This window comes from Cebus imitator, unplaced genomic scaffold (assembly GCF_001604975.1).
Source record: "Cebus imitator isolate Cc_AM_T3 unplaced genomic scaffold, Cebus_imitator-1.0 Scaffold8, whole genome shotgun sequence".
Classification (NCBI taxonomy): Eukaryota; Metazoa; Chordata; class Mammalia; order Primates; family Cebidae; genus Cebus; species Cebus imitator.
In genome coordinates this window covers 2,295,823-2,317,462 of record NW_016107323.1, presented here as the reverse complement: position 1 = coordinate 2,317,462, position 21,640 = coordinate 2,295,823, and the positions used below count along the sequence as shown (strand labels likewise).

The 21,640-nt window shown below is 44.5% G+C and overlaps 1 protein-coding gene across 2 annotated transcripts in view; it reads left to right on the top strand.

Moving 5' to 3' along the window:
* Positions 1-216: 216 nt before the first annotated feature.
* Positions 217-21,640, top strand: part of APPL2 (adaptor protein, phosphotyrosine interacting with PH domain and leucine zipper 2) — a 61,821-nt gene continuing 40,397 nt past the window's right edge. For both annotated transcript variants that reach the window (XM_017540646.2, XM_017540636.2), the window contains exons 1-2: positions 217-518; positions 8,972-9,070. In XM_017540646.2, coding sequence (XP_017396135.1) covers positions 465-518; positions 8,972-9,070 — 153 coding nt within the window. In that variant the 5' untranslated portion in view covers positions 217-464. The remainder of the gene's footprint in view (positions 519-8,971; positions 9,071-21,640) is intronic.

Sequence of the window (21,640 nt, the reverse complement as noted above, 5' to 3'; positions counted from 1 at the left end):
AAAAGACTTTCTGGGTAGCCACAGGCAGATAAAACCTTATCTTTCCACCCTCGAGTTCCTCTTTTAGACTTCATATGCACTGACTTGAAGGGCCTTCAGCGCAGAAAACAAACAACGGAAAAGTTCGCTCAGCTGCGGGACTAGAACCCGGAGTCAGCAGCTCCCCGCGAGGCTGCAAACACAGGCGGAAGCCCGGGTGCCACATTTCCGGTTTCCCGGCCAGGCCCTCGCCACACTTCCTGTTGATCCGGCTCGGCCTGGGGGCTGGGCCGGGAGGAGGGCCCAGAGGAGGGCCGGCGGGCGGGCGGCAGCGGCCACTGGCCAGGCGTGGACGCGCGCTGGGCTGCCGCGGACACTAAGTGTCCGCCGCGTCGCCTGAGCCCGGAGCCTGGGAGCATTCTCGGTTGCTGCATCTCCCGCCCTCTGTCCTTCCAGCCTGGCCCTCGGCTCAGACGCACCTCACCATGCCCGCCGTGGACAAGCTCCTGCTAGAGGAGGCGTTGCAGGACAGCCCCCAGGTACCTCCCGCCGCTCCGGTGCCCCTCGCCCGCAGGGGTGAGACTGAGGAGGCCCCTCCAGCCCCGGGGTAGAGGCCGCGTCCCCGGCCCGGCAGCCGCGGGAGTGCGCCCGGCCCCCTTACGGTGCCTCCCCACGGGTTCCCTCGGGCTGTTGAGGTGGCGGGCCGGGCCCTGAGTCCTGAGCCGGTGCAGAGTTGGAGAACCCGGGAGAGCTCGCCGTGGCCCGAGTCCTGGTGTCGTCACCTCCCTCCAAACTCAGCTGCAACTGAGGCTGCGAGAGCTAAACTTTTGACTCCATGAGTTCGTAGCTGAGTGCCCCAGGAGGTGGTTTACCCTATTGTGCCTTAGTTTTGTTATCTGTAAAATAGGAATGATAATTGTACCTGCCTTAGCTTGTTAGGAGAAGTCAGTGAGAAATACCTGTAAAGTTGTCAGCAGACAATGAATGAGTCAGTCTTATTACTGCTACCCCTAATGATGTGATGAGACCAGTGCCAGAATGAGAGGCAGAAAGCCTGGGTCTCTTTCCAGGCGGTACCAGGCCGCCCCTTGTGGCACCGTTTTCCTATTAGTGAAGAGAAAAATACAATACCTGCCCCATTTGTCGCACAGGTGAACTTCATTAGCACACTCGAGATGAGAGTCAAGTCCTTTGAGCTCTGCAGATGAAAACTGGTGTGTAAATATAGCAAATGAGTGCAGAACGACATTGGTTCATAATTCAGCACACCTTTCCCCAGTGGTCTTTTGTTCTCCTTTGTTTAACATTTCCCTAGCTTCATACCAACTCTTCTGGTTGAGCATCCCGTGGTTATTTAAATAAGTGCGTTTATCTCCTAGTGTCACAACTCTTGAACAAAACTTAGAATAAGATTAACCTGTTTTTCTTTCACACTTTCTCCTCTCTTTTGGGGTTCCTTCCCTTTTTCTTCTGAGTGAATAATACCTCCCAGAATGATCCTTGTATGGACTTACCTACATCAACAGTTCAGAATAAGTCCAAGGGGCTTGTATGCATAGGTGTCTTTTGTTCATTTCTTGTGATCCTCCTAGTGTAGGTATGTAAGGAACTGTAAGCAAGCTGTGATTTTTTTTTTTTAATTTTCTATTTCTGGTAAGTTTGCATCTATTGGACTGACTTTTTTAAGGCCCCTTTTATATAGCTATAGACTCCTAGTCTTTTTTTTTTTTTTTTTTTTTTTTTTTTTTTTTTTTTTTTTTTTTTTNTTTGAGATGGTGTCTTGCCCTGCCACCTAGGCTGGAGTGCAGTGGCACGATCTTTGCCCACTGCAACCCCCGCCTCCCCGGTTCCAAGGATTCTCCTGCCTCAGCCTCCTGAGCAGCTGGGATTACAGGCACCTGCCACCACACCCAGCTCAGTTTTGTATTTTCAGTAGAGATGATGTTTCACCATGTTGGCCAGGCTGGTCTCAAAGTCCTGACCTCCCAAAGTGCTGGGATTACAGGTGTGAGCCCCTGCACTCAGCCCCAACTCCTGGCATTTTAATCAGACTAAAGCCCTTGGTAGAAGGTTTTTTGTCCATGCTCTTACCTGTTTGGTATCTGAAGATAGCAATGTGAGATTTTAAATGATCACTTTGAACAAGGATCTCTGTTTACCTTGCAGTTGTGGAAATGCAAGTGCACAGAGATATCCTGCTTTTCCAGCCTACATGGTGATGCCTAAGCCAGGTTACAGAGTTTATACTAACTGATTCTTCATGTTGTCCTCACCAACAGATCACATTCTCAATTTCCAGCTCTCACATAAAGGAATATACACTTTCTGAGTGGCTTAAAGGATTTGCCCAGCTGTGAGGAAGTAGGACTGGAGAGCAAGTCAGAAGATCTGGGTTCTAATTCTGGCTCTCATGCTCACTTAGGATGTGATGTGAGCGAGTCTCTTCATCTCCACCCTGTGGCTGGCTCGGTTTTCTAATGCAGAACATCTACAGAATGAGAGACAGGGAGGGAGCAGATGATCTTCAAGGTGCTGCCTTCATGGTGTATAACTTTGAACTTGTATGTGGCAGAGGAGGTTTAGAAGCATTATCATTCTTATTTAATAAGTTCCTTTTAATATAGGAAGTTTATTTGTCATTGCTTTTGAGACTTGGCTGTCAACCTGAAGGGGGCTCTTGATGTTGCTATTGTACAGAAAGGAAACTGACTTTAAGAAGGTCTTTAATGATCATCAGAGCATATTTATGCAGTACTGTCTTGTATGTGACCTGTGCCTCATGTAGCTTTACTCCCAAGGTGACTCATAGACTTGGAACTGGAAGGGATCTAATCCATCCTCTTCATGGAATGTTTTATGCTTCATGGAAAGCATAAAAACAATGCAAATGCCTGTCTCGTAGATTTTATGTGCCAGGGACTCTTCTAAATGCTTTACATACATTAACTCACTTAATCCTCCCAATAGTCTTAAAGTACGTTCTCTATTTAAATAACTAAGGAGCAGAGAAGTAACTTGCTCACAATTATACACCATAAAGTGACAGAGCCAGGATTGGAACCCAGGCACCTTGCCTGTACTAGGGATACTGTTCAAGTTAGCCCAGCTCTCTAGGACTGGGTTTTTCTGTCATCAGTGACCTAAAATGTTTGACTAAAAGGAAAAGATCTGAAGAAACCGTCTATTGTGTGTTTTCTCTAGTTTCACGAAGAGTAGTTTTCAGAGTTGCTTCAGTAATGTGATTGCACAGGATTAATTAAATGAACACCAAAGCTTTTGTAATTGAACTGGGTGACCCAGGAAGAGCTGAATCGTGGTTAACTGACCTTAGACACGTCTATTCATGGATTCCTTTTTAGTTTGCAGTGCTGCACGATGTATTGTAAAACTAGTCTGTGTGCATACACATGCATTATTTCTGCTTACCTCTGATATATGAGAAGCAGGACATTTTAGGGGTTAAGATATTTGCCTCCATTGCTGTTTAGAAGCCTCTGCTCTTTTCCTGGCACAACTGGCTGTTGGGAATGTGATGATAAATACGTGTGCCTACTCTCAACTGGTTCACAGTGTGTTCCAGAGACAGATAATGAGGCAACACTTCCAGTACAGTGTGAATACTGCTGTGATAGGAACACAAATGTAGCTTTGAGCTCCTGCAGTTTGCACTTCTTCAGGGGCTTATTCTCTTGTCCTGTAAGTATTACATTTTTGAGATAAGGTGAAGACAACAGCGCTGTTGCTTGCTTTGTGTTTTGTTTGTTTCTTTTGCAATTGGCGTAACTGAAACCAAGGTGTGAAAGATGGAGTTCTGAGGTTATGCAGTTGAGTGGTCCAGCTGGGAACAGCCCTCTCCAACCAAATCAGGCCTTTCTTTCCTCAAACAAACTATCTCAAAACATAACCTGGTGGTTTTGTATGTCTTCATTGTGGACATGTTTTGTGCTGTTCCTCTTTTTGTTTATAACCTATTTTTCCTTTCAATAGACTTGGTTTTTTTGTTTTTTGTTTTTTTGTTTTTTTTGAGACAGGGTCTCATTCTGTTGCCCAGACTGGGGTGCAGTGACATGATCGTGGCTCACTGCAGCCCCCCCGCCTTCTGGGCTCAAGCAATCCTTCCATCTCAGCCTCCTGAGTAGCTAGGACTACAGGCACGCATCACCACACATGGCTAATTTTTAAATTTTTTGTGGAGACAGAGCCTTGCTATATTGCCCAGAGTGGTCTTGAACTCCTGAGCTCAAGCAATCTTCCTGTCTTGGCTTCCCAAAATCCTGGTTCTTTTCACTAGGACATTTCTCTCCCTCCACCAAATTATGGAGATAAGAACTTTGCTTAAACCTGAAAATTTTCTTAATAGCACTGTTAAAATTGGGTCATTACACAATTACACACTATTTCTAAGGATGTCTAGGAGTGTTTTATTAGGTAAGACCCAGTTTCTTTAAGGTAAAGGAGTGATAGGGAGCCAAGGCTGTATCCATAGGGTGCTTGGTTTTGTTTCTCTGGCCAAGCATACCCTTAAGAGTGTTGTGCAGTAGAAAATGGATGGAATTCAACTCCTGAATCTGTTACTGTTACCTTTGGCAAGTATGCCTCTGAGCTTATAAAAATAAAAGTAGCTATTGACTTGTTAGCAAGAACAAATAATATATGTAAAGTGTCTCCATGCCGGCATCCCATAGTAACCCATACATGATTGCTCTTGTTGTCTTTATAAGGGAGCTAAACCCGTGTCTTTTTGACCTTTCTGTGGGATTTTGAGCTACTGCTTTATCCTTGGTTTCATTCCTTCTTTATGTCTCAGAATATCCCTGTCGTTCCAAACCTGAGTTTGAGCAGACACAGTGTAGTGAATGTGGATAGCCAAACAGTGTCCAAGGTAGCTGGTTATCTTTTTTCCAGAGGTGATCACTGCCAAGTTAAATTAGAAAGGGAAGACCAGTTTTCCTGTCAGTTCTAATGGGCATCACAGTTACATGTCCGGTGAATAAAGAAAAAGGATGCTTATGATGTAGTTCTCCGGCAGGTATTGTGGGTAGGAGCATGGTAGTAGCATCCAGCCCAGTCTGCCCCTGTCCTGCCTGCAGTCAGGACTGTAGGCTGTGGACCAGAGAGCACATACTCACTGCTGAGAGCCACCCTACTTGTGACTCAGCGCTGCGACCTGACCTGGGTTTACATCCCAGCCCTGCCACATTCCTGCAGTGGGAGGTTGAACACATTTCTTAACCTTGATGAGCCTCAGTTTCATCATTTGTAAAATGAAGTTAATGGAACCATGGTATCTACCTCACAGAGTTGCTAGAAGAATTAAATGAAGTCACATATGTTTAGTGCCCAGCACAGCATCTGGCACATAGGTGGTATGGAGTAAGTGGGAGTTTTAGTTTCCTTTTTACCCTCTTTGTGGAGGATATTTATGCAAGCCCTCTCTTTACCTCTTTACCTCTTCCAGTCTGTTTTTATTCCTAGGAGTATTAAAAGCAATAAACAGGATTTGGCTAAATGGACATCAGTAGTATTTTTGAAAAAACTAGCTACAATCCAGTTATATCCCTTCTCATTCTCTTAAATCAGTGTTTTTAACCTACTGGCTGACATCCATTAGTAGATTATGAATTCCAGTGGGTCACAGCTACAATTTTTGTTTACAAATGGAATAGACTAAAATAGGAAAAAGTCACAATGCGTATGCATATTATTGATAAATGTTGTTTGGGAAACCTTTGTTCAGGTCTTGATATATTTCATATTGTGGTTATGAATTTTTTTTTTTTTTTTTTTGAGATGGAGTCTTGCTCTGTTGCCCAGGCTGGAGTGTAGTAGCACCATCTTGGCTCACTGCAACCTCTACCTCCCAGGTTCAAGCAATTCTCCTGATTCAGCCTCCCAAGTAGCTGGGACTACAGGCACATGTCACCACATCGGCTAATTCTTTTTTGTATTTTTAGTAGAGACAAGGTTTCACCATGTTAGCCAGGATGGTCTCGATCTCCTGACCTCGTAATCTGCCTGCCTCGGCCTCCCAAAGTGGTGGGATTACAGGTGTGAGCTACCACTGCCAGCTGGTTATAAATTTTTATAAGTTCAAAGCGCTCTTGTAACACAAATCATACACTGTATGAATTCTACGTTGTTTTTCTTTCACTGAGAGCTTTTTTAAACATTATGTTACAGCTTCCTTATTCATCATTGCACTATGGTTCTTCTGTGGCTAAGCACTGGTACTGAAGACAGTATATCAGTCTCGGTGTTTTTAGCCCAGAAGACCTGGGCAAAGCAGGATAAGTGTGCATTGCTATGAAGCGCATCAGAGTTTGTGGAGCAGAGTCAGGAGTAGAGCATTATGGGTGACATCCCTCATGGGCACCGAGGAAGGAGAACTGTCTAGACCCCAGGCACAATTAGTGCCTGAAGAATATTTTAGTTTATAGTGTTATTACTCAGCTATTTCCTTTATATAATCCTTTACATATAGTCATATATTACTATATAGAATTAGTGCCTCAAGTATAACTTACTGCTTACATATATCTAGCTTATATAATCATGCTTAATATTTATATCTAACATACTTATTTCTATATAATCTTTCTATATAATCATATAGGTATTGTAGTCTGAGCTGTACTGACACATTTAGTGCTGATTTATATAATCCTTCCTTATAACCACATAGTAATTTGTAGTAGGAGGAATGCCTAGAGCAGTCACAGAACAGAAGCAGTGCATGGGAAAACAGCCAGACCAGGACAAGAACCAAAGACCCGGGCGGTGGCATCCCTGCCTTGAAAGGGCATACGCTGTATGGCAGGCTTGGAGCAAGAGCCTCTCTTCCTGATAAAGGAGTTATAGTACCTTGCATCCAGTTCCTGTGGAAAGTAGGTCTCAGGCCTGAGATCCTGGAAGTAACCGAAGGAGAAGAACCCCTCTGGTGTGACCAGTCACGGCGGCTGTACACCCTGTCGGTCTTTTCCTCACTTCTTTGCTAGCTCAAATCATCCTCCCATAAATATCTTAAGAGAAGAACACAATGTCAGCCCCCACTGCATTGGCTTACAGTATCCTTCTATTAGAAATCCTTTGAAGTCTCCAACCCCCAGATAAGAAGTGTTGCGCACAACACCTGTTGCGTACAGCCCACCTCCTTGCCTTGGTGACCTAATGGGGTGGGCCCCTTTTCTGTACACGACCCTCTACTACTGTGCATGGCACAATCCCCTGTGCACGGCCCACCTCTCTGCCCAGGTGGCATAATGGAGTGGCCCCCTCACTTGTGACTCACGTGATTGATGATGTATGCCCTATCACTAAGCCAATAGATGATGACCTCACTCACGACCCTGCCCCCTGCTTGTACCTAATAAATACAGATGCTTCTGGGCATTTGGGGCCCTCGTTGATCTCCACTCACAGGTTGCATGGCCTCCCGAGTCCAGCTGCTCTTCACCAGTTCTTCAGTGTCCTGTCTCTTTACTTCTTGGACCCTGCACCTCAGCACAGCATAAGGGACACCCCACGACCCTGTGGGGCCCAACAGCCCTACAGAGCATGATGGTGGGAGGTAATCATCCCAATGCGTAGGTTCCCATTCTGGTTTTTTGAAGGTGCTTTGGGGTCAGTTACTCTTGTCTTACCTGAAATATGTTAGGAAAAGAAAATGAGCCTTAGTGAGTTGTTTTTGGTGAAGTGCTTTGATATCATCTCAAAGGCATTCCTGAAATTCATTCTCCATCCTATGCCTAATAGGTTATATTTTGAAGTTGAGATCCAATTATTGCTAACATAGTATTTTAAATTCCCACCATGCTGGACACATTAACAAAAATCCCTAGAGTAGACCTGTCTCTGTGCACCTTGATTCTTGTTCGTACACCATCCAGTATGTAAATATTTCTTTAGTGCTTTCTGTGTTCTAAGCGCTGTGTATGAAAAGGATAGGAAATACCTTTCAGCTCAGGACTTTGCTCAGCTGCTCTCAGAGCACTGAGGAGTTTGTCTTCCTCAAAACAGTAAACTAGCATTCTTGTTAAGTTGCTATTTGAGTTTTATGCCCAGAGCTGTTGCTGGTGGGCCCAAGGAATGTGAAGTTTTCTGGCTGTGAGTTTGAAAATTGGTTGAATGAAATATAATTAGAAACAAGCAGGCCAGGCACGGTGGCTCCTCCCTGTAATCCCAGCACTTTGAGAGGCTGAGGTGGGTGGATCACCTGAGGTCAGGAGTTTGAGACCAGCCTGACCAACATGGTGAAAACCCGTCTCTACTAAAAATACAGAAAATTAGCCAAGTGTGGTGGCAGGTGCCTGTGATCCTAGCTACTCAGGAGGCTGAGGCAGAAGAATCTCTTGAACTGGGAAGGCAGAAATTGCAGTGAGCCGAGATTGCGCTGTTGTACTCCAGCCTGGGCAACGAGAGCAAAACTCTGTCTCAAAAAAAAAGAGAGAGAGAAAGAAAGAAAAAAAAAAGGAAATTGTACTACCATAAGAGGAAAGAATGACACACACTTGCGCTCCTGCAAGACATCCAAGATTACGGAAAACCAGACTGCTGGTTCCTGCTGTGATGATCACACTACAGCAGTGCTAGGTGACCACACCCCAGGAACACAGATAAGCCTGACCTGTGTTTATCTTATGAACCTGAAAGGAGAGGCTGCCCTTTTAAACAATTTGTTTATTGGATGGATTTTACTGGTGCTTACGCAGGGGCTAAAGTCAGAACAGATTATAGCTCTTCAATCATAATCTTTTAGAAATTGCCTTTTCGTTTCTGGCTTCAGTGCCCTGGCACTATAGTCTAAAGGATTAGAAAGTGAGTTCCAAACCAAATTGTACTGGTATTGTCAATAAAAGAACTCAAGAGAACCAACAGGTACCTTCCTTTTCCCCACCATTTTGGTTTCTACATGTGCTTGTGTGTGGATCTTCCTCCTCCTTTGTAACTTTTCCACTTTGAAATAAAATTGACCTTTTTTCTCCTTCTGTTCCAGACTCGCTCTTTACTGAGCGTGTTTGAAGAAGATGCTGGCACCCTCACAGATTATACGAACCAGCTGCTCCAGGCGATGCAGCGCGTCTATGGAGCCCAGGTATGCCACCACCCCTCACCTGGATCCCAAGAGTAGGCATTCTCTCCCTTAATCCTGAACTTCACTCAGAGGTTGAGAAATTTGAGTCTGAAAAACATCACTGAAAATTTTGAAACAAAATCAGAATTGTTTTCTCACTACTTTTCACCTCAAAAAACTAAGGGCGTTTTGTTCTCATTGCGTAAGAGTGATTTTTCTGTGATTAGAATCGTTAGAGACTGACCACATAATTGCTTCTATTTTTTTTTTTTTTTTTGAAATTCAACCCAATGGGAAATATTTGAGTGTCTTCTTCCTACTTGTGAATGAGTAGATCCAGTATTTTGAGGCATACTCTTTGTCTTTTTCATAAATGGGCAGTCTTAGATGTCAGTGTGGGAGGGTAGAGATGTTTTTTCAAACTGCTTCCTCTGAATAGACTCGAGTCACAGTTCTGAAACTGTCGGGTGGCTTCTTTGTTTTGTGGAACAAACATCTCTGGCTTGCAAAACCATGGAAAATAAATTGCTGACTTGCAAAAGTGAATCTTTTTAATGTCAAGAAGTGCCCTTGTATGTTGCTTTCTAAGAGAAGATTTATGAGTTACTTAAAAATAAAATGCTTTATGTTATAAAGCATTGAACACGTTACAATATTATAGTAACCGATCATTTTCATTGTTGATGCCTTGCTAACTTAAATCTTACGTGTTAATGTTTTTCTCATTAATGATCCATTTAAAAATATAAATTGGGCATCCCCAATTTTAAAATCCAAAATCCAGAATTCTCCAAAATCTGTAACTTTTTGAGTGCTGAGATGACACACAAAGGAAGTGCTCATTGGAGCATTTTGGAGTTTTGGATTCGGGATGCTTGACTCATACAGCAAATATTTCAGAATCTGAAAAAAATCCTAAATCTTCCTGGTCCCAAGCATTGTAGACGCAGAATACTTAACCTATTCTACATTCAGTGATACATAGCTCTTACTAATCATATATAGTCATTTCTTATAATAGCTCCACTACTCATATTACTGCTCATGGCTTTATTAGTCATCTCCCATTATATGGGAATAAGACTCAGTCCTTGCCATTGGGTAGCTTACAGTGGGTTGGGAGGCAGACAAAGCAATCACCAGAGAGGGGCTCAGAGAGGAGGGCCACCTAACCTCATGCGGTTGTGCTCGGCACCCAAAAGAAAGGTGATTGTGAGGGTTGAGATTTATTGAATACTTAACAGCATCCAGGAAGTTCCAGGGGCTTTTATGTTGATTCTTTTTTTTTTTTTTTTTTTTTTTTTGAGACGGAGTCTCGCTCTTGTTACCCAGGCTGGAGTGCAATGGCATGATCTCGGCTCACCGCAACCTCCGCCTCCTGGGTTCAGGCAATTCTCCTGCCTCAGCCTCCTGAGTAGCTGGGATTACAGGCACGCGCCACCATGCCCAGCTAATTTTTTGTATTTTTAGTAGAGACGGGGTTTCACCATGTTGACCAGAATGGTCTTGATCTCCTGACCTCATGATCCTCCTGCCTCGGCCTCCCAAAGTATGTTGTTTTATTTCAATTCCCTAACAACTCTGAGGTGGGTATTATTATTATTATTATGCCTATTGTACTGGTCGGAGACTTAAGGGTTCTGAGGCTGAGTAACTTGTCCAGGTGCACCCATTTAATTCATGGCAGAGTCAATCAGCTGGAGCCAAGCTCAGATTCTTCACTCCTAAGCATGGGGGAGGTGGCAGTAGAAATGGAAAGAAGCAGTTGTACTTGAGAGGTATTTAGGAGGTGGATTAGTGATTGATGGGGTGTGAAGGGGTCAGGTGGTAAAGGATGAATCAAGAATGATGTTCAGGTATTCAGCTGGAACGGCAGGGTGGATAGGTGGGAGAACACAGGAAGAGGAGCAGGGTGTGTGTGAGTGGAGTGTGTGTGCATGCCTGTGAGTGCCTATCTGTTATGAGGATGCCCAACTGTAATTCTCAGTGGAAACACTGATTCGGAGGAGGCTGTGGGACATCGTAGTCGGTAAAGAGATCTTGTCAAAAGTTCAGATCCAGAGTATAGGGGCTGGAGATATAGATAGGCAAACTACACAGTAATGTATAAGTGTAACTTATTCATTAGAACTAGCTTTGGGCCAGCCTGTAATCCCAGCACTTGAGAGGCCAAGACAGGAGGACTGTTTGAGGCCAGGAGTTTGAGACCAGCCTAGTCAGTATAGTGAGGCCCTGTCTCTACAAAAAAATTTTGTAAATATTAAAAAAAGAACTAGTTTGTTTTTTTTGTTTTTCTTAATTTTCAGAGATAGGGTCTTACTCTGTCGCCCAGGGTGGAGTACAGTGGCATGATCATAGCTCACTGTAGCCCCTGACTCCTGGAGTCAAGTAATGCTCCTGCCTCAGCCTCCTACGTAGGAGTACAGGTGCATACCACCACACCCAGCTAATTTTTTTTCTTTTTAATTTTTGATAGAGATAGGGTCTCACTATGTTGCCCAGGCTTGTCTCAAACTCCTGGCCTCAAGTGATCTGCCTTAGCCTTCTGAGTAGCTAGAACTAGTCTTAATGACCAGAAGAATTATGTGCTCATCTGTGACTTTATGTGTTTTGTTAAGACAATCAGAATTTAGAGACATGAGAACTTGGTCAGTTTTTTATTTGAAGTCCTGTTTATTGATATTGTATGTTTTTTATTTTTCCCTAAATATTCTAAATTTAAGAAAACAGGAATGTTCTTACTGGGCTTATACCTGAAATTGCTTGCTACTCAGCAGTTTGTATTTCGTCACTAAATGATATGTCTCTTATTTAAGGCTTAAAAACCCCGAGACGTAAGAGACTGTGTCTCTGCCACTGCGAGGAGTCTCTGTTCTGCCTTTGTGTCTGTCAGAATCATTTACTTGGGGATTTCCAAACACTGTCTCATGCATTTTTTTCTTTTGAGGCAGAAAATGACATTTTGCCAAAATTAAGTGGGTCTCTCATTCCTAAAGGCTATAACCCAGCTTTTAATTCGCAGCACATGATCATCACGTGGGTTCTCCTACTGGCCAGAAACCCTTCCTCTTGCCTCAGCATTTCCTGCAGCAGAGGCTGGTGAAAATGTCCGGTTAGTGCTGCCACATTCAAAGATAGCCAAGCAGTGATCGGCTGTGTTCAGATTGGCTGGGTCAGGGGCACTTGGTTTTTCAGGTTTATTTGAAAGCTTAGGTGTTTTGTTTTTAATTGAAGAAAGAAATCTTTTCTGGTTCCCTTTTTGATCTGTTTTCTTACATGCATTTTAAGATAGTAATACTTCTCTGTTTCCATTCAAGTTTTTTCCCCCTAAAGTTACGTTTTCTCAGTTTCATTGCACATTATTCCATAAATATTTTACACCTAGGCATGTTCAATTTGATTGATAAAGTTTTATAATTTCCTTTTTAAAAACAGACTCTTAGCAAAATAGAGGTTTTCATTATCATATTTTCACAACCAGACTTATGCTGCTGATAAATGATAAGTATTCATAAAAGATGTTTTAATCAGACTTCATGGTAAATTTCTGGATGCTGATATTGCAGTTGCCCTTCAGAGACCTTAGTTTTAGAAAGAGGAAGAAAAAGAAAAACCAGAGGAAAACTTCTATGAGCAGTTTTGCTGATTGTGGCTAGTTTGGGGAAATTTTAAATTTTATTTGGCTTAACCTCTAGAATGAAGTATGGGCTCTAAGCTGTTTTCAGTATCTTGCAGTAGTCCCTGGAGTCACATCTGGTCTCTTAGTTGTCAGATGTGCCTTTGCACATACTGGAAACTGAATAGTCCACTGTGGGTCCTTTGAAAGAAGCAGTATACATTTCCAATGCATTAACAGAGAAGAGCCCGGTTACTTAGAACGCTCTGGTTTTCAAACTATTGGCTAAATAAGTTAAAAACTTCTGTTATGTCTAAATAGGTGCATATACATACATATTCAGTTAATTCTGCTCAAATTTTGAATTCAATACATTTGATATTTATTTCCATTCTGTATCTCAGCCATAATATTTTTTCTTTCCTAAAGAGGTTTAAAATTTTCTAATCTTTTAAAATGGATTTGTTAGGGGCTTACAGGAAATGTATTTAGGTCATCTTGCTTCTCCTCTCAGCTGCTGTACCGAGAACGTGGGGGCGGCGGTAATAATGTTCCTGCCTGCAGGACAGGAAGGCTGGCCCCTGCAGTATTCATGAAACCTGGCAACCCTTGTAACCTGACATTCTCTTTCACCCGATGACGAACCTTTGTAGTTGCTGCCTTCAGTCTGTGTGGGATTTTTTTGTTTTGTTTTTGCTTTTTTTTTTTTTTTTAAGTAAATTTTGGATGGTATTTTTTTGAAGTGAGAACCATGATTAAGACTCTCAATTTCCTTCAGCAAAACAGGTTTAATTTAACACAGTTACATGTCTGCAGTCATTGTTAACCAAAGATTTTGGAATCTAGAACTATTGACCCGGAAAATTGATCCGGAAACTCCTGATCGTAAAATCCTGAATTGGAGGTAGGAATAGTATTTTCTCAAATTGGAGTAAAGATAGTAGGAGGGAATAGGAGAAAAGTATGCATAATTTGTTATAAAGAAGAAATACTTTTCTTTAAAATGATGACATAGATAGCAAGCTAAACAAGTTAATGTACCAATTAGGAAACCAGGTGAGAGTACTGAGTGTCCGGGAGTGTGAGCTTGTCATGGGGGAGGGAGAAGCACATGGGAGGGAGTCAGGGTCAGAGCTGTGTGTTTTAATGGTGAAAACAGTGGCCTTTATTTATTATACACATAAAAGTGCCACACATTAGGCTGAGCATTCAGCTTTCACAACAGAGGCAAGGTATAGTATGTATTTACAGATGAGGAAGCCAAGACTCAAAGACGTTAAGTAGCTTAAGGTTGCACAGCTGATGAATGGCAGAACCAGAATTTTAAACTCAGATTCGACTGCAAAGCCTGCACTCTCTCAACCACTATGCTTGCTTGCCATTCTGACACACTAGCCACCATCAATGGCAGCAGAGGCCAAGGAAGTGTGAGCTTTTAGAGGCTCTTCTTGTCATTACAGAAGAACCACCCCTATTTATCAGCCCACAGCTTTGTAATACGTTAGAGTCAGGACTTCAGTTCCTTTTTGTATCCCAGAGTAACTTTCCTGGTTTCATGAGTTTTCTAATCTGTGTGTTTTAGCAGCCCTGAAAACCAGTCCATTGAGACTTACCTGACAGGGACTGAGTGGAGATACGGGCGTAGCTTCAGGTTGGAGGGAACAGAGGGCCTGAGTGGCTCTTGGAAGTGACTTCATGGACCGGGGCCCTGCTTTTGGTCTGCACGTGAGGTCTGCACTTTCCCTCATGCCGGCTTTCAGATGGCATGAAAGACTATTCTGGGCTAGGCCCATTCACTCAGGTACAGGAGTTAAGTGTGCGACCTTGGACTTCACAAATCTGAGTTCCAGCCTTGGCTCAGCCGCTTGCTGTGTAACCTTGGGCAGGTCAAGCCATCAGTCGATTGCCTGAGTTTCCTTATCAGCTAAACAGAAACCATAGGAATACCCACCTCAGAGGGTTCTTGTGAGTTAATCGTGTTTATACCTGTAAAATGCTAAGGTCAGTCCCTGAAGATGGAGTGCTCTTGATATTAACAGAAGTGTCTTCTGTGTTACAATAATAATAGTTACAATGGCACTGTGCACCAGCACTGTTATTTGGGTTAGATAGATGTTTAGTCCTCTCCTCCTTTCTTGAAGGAACAGCTGTATTTGCCATCTTTGCCTCCTCGCCAGACATTTGATATTTGTTCTTCAAGCCACCTTAGTCTGGTCTTGGCCTCCGCCTTGCATGGGGTGCTGCTTAGTGCCTGGTTCACAGCCTCTCTCCATTCTGCCTGTGGGCAGCATCTGATTCTGTTAATGACAACCCCCTTGAGACTGTCTTCCATTGGTTCCTCTGAGAAGCTCTCTTTTGGCCTGCTCCTGGTCTCTGCCCCTTGTTCTTGGTGGTTCTCTCCTGGTACCCTTTTGCTACGTATCCCTGAAGCCTTGGTGTCCTCCAGGATTCCTTTGGAATCCTTCTCTGGTGAGTCTCTGTTCTCTTCCTGGGCGAGATCACTTTAGCAACTGCCTGGCCATTTCTGAATCCTTTTCTAGCCCTTGCCACTTTCTGAACTTCGGGTCTTTACTCCAAACAACATTTGCCTATTGTTATATGCAGTTAGCTTTAGCTCTTCCCTGGGCTATTGTAGTTCCTAGTTCTTGTCTTCAGGAAGATGTCTTCCCCCTTTCATTCTTCCTCCACATTGCAGCTGGATTACTCACTTTAAACCTTCCCGTCACCTCCTCATCTTCAGATGCCTTCATGGTTCTCTGTAACCACAAGGAAAAGGCATAGAGGCCTCAGCAAGGCACACTGAGTCCTTTGTGAACTGTGTCTCAGCCCGCTCCTCTTGTCTTGTTGCTGGCTGTTGTAGAACATGCCAGACCCTTTGCACACCTTCCACTCTGCTATGCCACTCCTGCTGCCTGTTTCCTTATCAAACCCTTGTCCTGGCAGATGTCCTTCCTGACCTCTGAGACTGACTGCAAGCCTGACAAAGTTCCTCTGACACCTTCTCTTCTTCCCTTCCCTCCTGGCCAAAGTGCCCTTGCCCTTCATCAGTGTGTCCTAATGCCTTGTGCACTTGGTGGTCAGAGCGCTTAAGATGTACTGATGGGATTTCCTTGTCCCTATGTCGACTCTGAGCTCCCAGAGAGCAGATTGTCTTTGTTGCCAGTGCCCTACACCATGTCTGGCCCCATTCAGTGTTGGGTGGGTAGCAGTCTGGCCCCACTGGTGTTGACTGAAGGACTGAATTTGGGACAGCTCCACCTAAAAGCAAGGACCTCTCAACTGCATACTTTTTTGTCATTCCCAAATCCAGTATCCCTTCCTCAGTTCCTTGGCTGCAGGCACCATTCTCCATCTGGCCTTCCACATGGGCAGCACAGTTCTCTGCCTCCCCCGCCTTCCTCACTCACCGCACCCTGCTGTTTCTGCCTCAGGAACACCTCCATGCCCTGCTCTGCACAGTCTGCCTCAGGCTCAGAACCTTGTTTATATAAACTTCTCCAAGTGGCCTCCTGGTCAGCCCGCCTCACCTGTCTTCTGTTTCCCTTCAGGGCTTTCTTCCCACATGTCACTCCTGGTTGTCTTCCACCCGTGCCTGAGCTTGTCATGCTCCCATCGAGTTCCTGGGTGCTTCCCCATTGCCCCTGGAATAAAGTCCAGGTCCAGCAGGCATCCCCCCGTGGCTGCCATGCCATGCATGAGACACACCAGCCACTTTCTTCGCACGCCCCTCACTCCTCCCTCAGTGCATCCTGCCTCAGAGGCTCCTGAACTAGTGCAGCGTGACCGCCAGCTTTGTAGTAAACGCTGAGCGCTGAATGTGACTTTCAACCTCTTGGCTCTAGGCCACGTCTCCAGCCAAATAGTTGGTATAGATCGATGTGGATTTCCTCTGCCCCACTCCCCAGCCTCTCTATTCATATTCACCATGGATGCTGCTGTGCACAGAGGCCCTTGGGTGGTCTCAGGTGACAGTTGCAGTTAGTTTGCTCTCTGTGCCACAGAAAGATAAACATTCCTTTGCTAGAAGCCCAATTTTCCTTTCGGGCTTGCTAACCACTTGACTTTCTGCCTTGGTGACAGCCCTGAAAGGTTCTGTTGAACAGGGGAGATGCTGTCTGTAAACCGTCCTCAGGGCATCCTTCCAGGGCTTCTCACGAAGCAGTGCATAGTGGATGGCAGCCAGAGTGCCCTTAGTGCCCAAGACAATGCTGGAGCTCCATTGAGAATTTCCATTTTAGGCCACCTCTTTTGCTTTTACCACTGAAAAAGTATGGGGCTTAGGTTCGTATCTATGGACCCTACAAGTCCTACCCACCTGCGTATTGAGTAGGTACAATTTTGGACTTTAGATTGGAATAGCATAATATTCAGAACATGAGCTTTCAATTTTGAGTCCAGCAGACCTGCGTTGAGTTGTTAACCTGCCAGTCACTAGTCATGTGGCTTTACAAAAGTTATTTATCCTTTCTGAAGCTTAGTCTCCTCATTTACAAAATGGAGATAATAATAGTATCTACTTGATGAGTGCACTGTGAGGATTAAATGTGATAATATAGGAAAAACATTTAACAGCAACATCAGGTACTTAGAACAGACTCAGCCAGTCTTAGCAGCTATCTTTATTGATGTTGTTACTAATATTTACTCTTCACTCAGGCTCCAGTTTTGCAAGTCCTGTTGCAGAGATATTTGTGCGGGCTTACCTCACAGGGCACAGGGTGTGGATTAATTAGTTGATGTTGGTAAAGCATTTCATACAAACTTTGTGTACAGTAGATTAAGTATGAGTAAGATTAAAGTTGATCTTGTTTAAAAGTCTTTGCACACAATGTGCTCTGTTCAGGGCAGGTGACAGGCCGTGTTTTAAGTATGTTAGTTCCCAATTGTAGTTGGCCTTGCAGCCTGAAATATTACACATAGGAAAACACACAGCCTTGCCTCATCTCTTCTCTCTCCTCTCTTCTCTCTTCTCGTTTCGGAGTTTTGCTCTTGTGGCCCAGGCTGGTGCAATCTCGGGCTCACAGCAACCTCCACTTTCCGGTTTCAAGCAATTCTCCTGCCTCAGCCTCCCGAGTAGCTGGGATTACAGGCGCCCACCATCATGCCCAGCTAATTTTTGTATTTTTAGTAGAGACAGGGTTTTACCATGTTGACCAGGCTAGTCTTGAACTCCTGACCTTGTAATCCGCCCACCTCGGCCTCCCAAAGTGGTAGGATTACAGGCGTGAGCCACAGCACCTAGCCAATACACAGCATTTTCAAATGGCATTTCTAGGAGAGACCAGGAGAGTCTGCTTGTTTGAAGTCGTTTTGGAAGGCAGCTGTTGAGTGTTGCATGCTGTGCCCCTTCTTCCCTGAGCTGAGGTGGAGCTGTGTGGCTGTGTGGGTAGCACATGAGTATCCTCCCCTTGAGCTTTGGGTACAGCCTAATGCTGGCAGTTCCCCACAGGTCTCTCCATTACATTCAGATCACTTACCAGTAAGCTTTTTTTTTTTTTTGAGACGGAGTTTCACTCATGTTACCCAGGCTGGAGTGCAGTGGCGCGATCTCAGCTCACCGCAACCTCCGCCTCCTGGGTTCAGGCAATTCTCCTGCCTCAGCCTCCTGAGTAGCTGGGATTACAGGCACACGCCACCATGCCCAGCTAATTTTTGTATTTTTAGTAGAGACGGGGTTTCACCATGTTGACCAGGATGGTCTCGATCTCTTGACCTCGTGATCCACCTGCCTCGGCCTCCCAGAGTGCTGGGATTACAGGCTTGAGCCACCGCGCCCGGCCCCAGTAAGCTTTAAGGAAGAATTTGAGTGGCCTGTGGCTCTGGCTTGTTTGGAAGGCCTGGAGGGTGGTATACGTGTTGACCAGTCTCTGAAGGAGCCATATATGGGGAAGTAACATGTTAGAGCTGACTAAAAGAAAAGGATGAATTAGAAGAGTAGAAGCTTCTGGGATCTGAAGTAGTGTAGCTTACGAGAGCCTCGTGAGGAGGGTGTGGCAAAAGAACGGGTCTTCTGAGACGTCTGATGACGAAGCAGGATCAGCAATCCATGGCTCTTGGGCCCGCATCTTATTTTTGTAAATAAGGTTGTCTCAGAATGAAGCCACATTTACTTGTTTACATGTTATTTCTGTTTCTTCAGTGCTACAAAGCAGAGTTGAATAGTTATGGCAAAGACTATATGGCCCACAAGCCAAAAGTATTTACTCTCTGGCTCCTTACAGAAACAGTTTGCCCACCCTAGTGTAAAGCAGAGGCCTTCTCATCCCCTGCCTTGCAGTAGAACTTGGGATCTTAGTAGCGTGTAGGAGTGTGGATTTTAGAATCGGGCAGCTCCAGGTTCACATCCTAGCCCTGCCACTCATCAGCTGTGTAGCCTTGTACAGGTGGCTTAAACTCCCAGTGCTTCAGCTTCTTCATCTATAAAATTGACCTATTAATTAGAACCCGCTTTACAGGGTCATCAGATTAATTGAGGTAGCACACAAAATGCTTATAGCATAGGGTCCGGCATGAATTAAGCACTCCGTAAATGTTAGCTGCTGTTACCGTAATGATTCTGTGGGTCTCCAAATCATTTTCCACATGGTGCTGCCCTCAGGTGGATGCCAAGGTAACTTGAATGAATCCATCTGCTGCTAACTCAGAGAGAAGGTGCAAGACATTTTTGGTTATAGCCGAGTATCAGCCCAGTGAGTGCGGTAAGACCTTTGTTCCTGTGCACTGCTAAAGATGGTTGGCAGGTCGTAGTCCCTGGCCAGTTGCTTCGTGTTTTATTTCATTTGTGATATTTCCTTATACGGTTAGAAAGGATTTTTTTCCCTTCACACCATGATTTCAGGTATTGTTTTAAACTTGGAATTTAGATGAGTCTTCTAACCTTGTTCGTTCATTCGTTCATTCATTCATTCATCAAACATTTGTTGAGTGCTTGCTGTGTGCTAAGAACTGTTGGATGTTCCTGTCTAAATGAAGGACGTAGTACTTGTGGATTTGTCTACTTGCTGCCTTCTTGACTATGTAGCTAGAAGACACATTTCTGGTTGGTTTGAAAGCGGTCAAATACCAGTAGGATGCCAAAGCCAGGCACTTTGGTTCTATTTGTCTGACTTTCTTCTGAGGAGCAAGAGCCACATTTCCTGGTCTTATTAATGCCTATTTCTTAGGGCAGAGCAGGAAGTCAGGGTTGGTCAGTTGTCCACAAAGAGGACCAAAAAAATTTGACTCTGCTATATTCTGCCAAATAGGACTGGGAAAAATAAAATAAGCTCCTGCAGAGCTCAGGACTTAGCCTTAAAGGAACAGCAACCCCAGAGAAATAGCCAGTGGAGGCCAAGGCCAAGAAGGCAGGCCAGTGTCCTCCCATCATCTGTGCCACGGTGGCTCTGCTCCTTAGGAATAAACCCCTGACTCTTTTTTTTCTTTTTTATTGTATTTTAGGTTTGGGGGTACATGTGAATAACATGCAAGATTGTTGCATAGGTACACACATGGAAGTGTGATGTGCTGCCTTCCTCCCCTTCACCTATATCTGGCATTTCTCCCATGCTATCTCTCCCCAACTTCCCACCCCCCGCTGTCCCTCCCCTGTTTCCCCCGACAGACCCCAGTGTGTGATGCTCCCCTCCCTGTATCCATGTGTTCTCATTGTTCAGTACCCACCTATGAGTGAGAACATGTGGTGTTTGATTTTCTGTTCTTGTGACAGTTTGCTGAGAATGATGGTTTCCAGGTTCATCCATGTCCCTACAAAGGACACGAACTCATCGTTTTTGATGGCTGCATAATATTCCATGGTGTATACGTGCCACATTTTCCTTGTCCAGTCTGTCATCGATGGGCATTTGGGTTGGTTCCAGGTCTTTGAAACCCCTGACTCTTAATCTTTAACTGAGCTTTAGAAATGTAAGGCAAATTTTCTGGGCTGGCCACATCAGTGGTAGGAGCATAGTGGTAGAAAACTGCTCTGTAGCCAGGGATTAGAGGAATAAATAAGAGAAGAAAATGAGCAGTACCGGCTGGTGAAAATGGCACAGAACAGGCCTCCCAGAGCATCGCAGCTCTTGAAGAGCAGGGCTTCCTTGGGTTTTCTGGGACATTTGGGTTTAGCTGTGCTTCTGTTACCATCCATCATTGCCAGCGAGTGTTCTAAGCCTGGTGGAATCTGACCTTGTCATATGCTACTTCAGTCCCCCCTGTGCTTCCGATATGTCTGAGCCTGGGCCCTGGGGACCTGCACGCCTTCCCACTGCCTCATTGCCAGCCTGATCTTGCCTCCAAGCACACAGCCCTTGCACGAGCCACTCTCCACTTCAGAGCTGTTCATATAGGTACTGCGTTTCTTCCCCTTGTTGGCCCCTCCTGGAAAGATGGTCCCCATGGCTGACTCCTAGTCTTTCTTCAGGAGCCTGCTTAAAACATCTGTTCCCTAGAGACTGTCTGTCAAAGTCTCCCAACACATCCAGTATTTTTCTTTTGCAGTTCTCATCATACTTGTAACTATTTTTTTGATGCCTGCTTCCCCAAAAAGCCCCATGAGGACAGGGACTATGCCCTTATTGAATGTCTGGCACATTATAATTGCTCACTGTATTTGTTTATGGACTGAATGACCAGAAGGAGCAGTCATTTGTAAAGGGTTAAAGAATAAACTAGCAAGTTTTAACCTTTTGATTTGTTTTGGTCTTGTTTTCCAAATGTCTGAACAAAACATTTTATTATTTGACAGGTGTACACATATTCTTTTTTCATTTGTTTTTAGCTACATCTGCTGGAAAGGGATGTTTTTTCTTTTATAATTTTTTTTAAGAGACACGGTCTCACTCTGTCACCCAGGCTAGAATGCAGTGGCACAGTGATGGCTCACTGCAGCCTCAACCTCCTGGGCTCAAGGGATCCTCCTGCCTTAGCTTCCTAAGTAGCTGGGACTATAAGTGCATGCCATCCTGCTTGGATAATTTAATTTTTTTTTTTTTTTT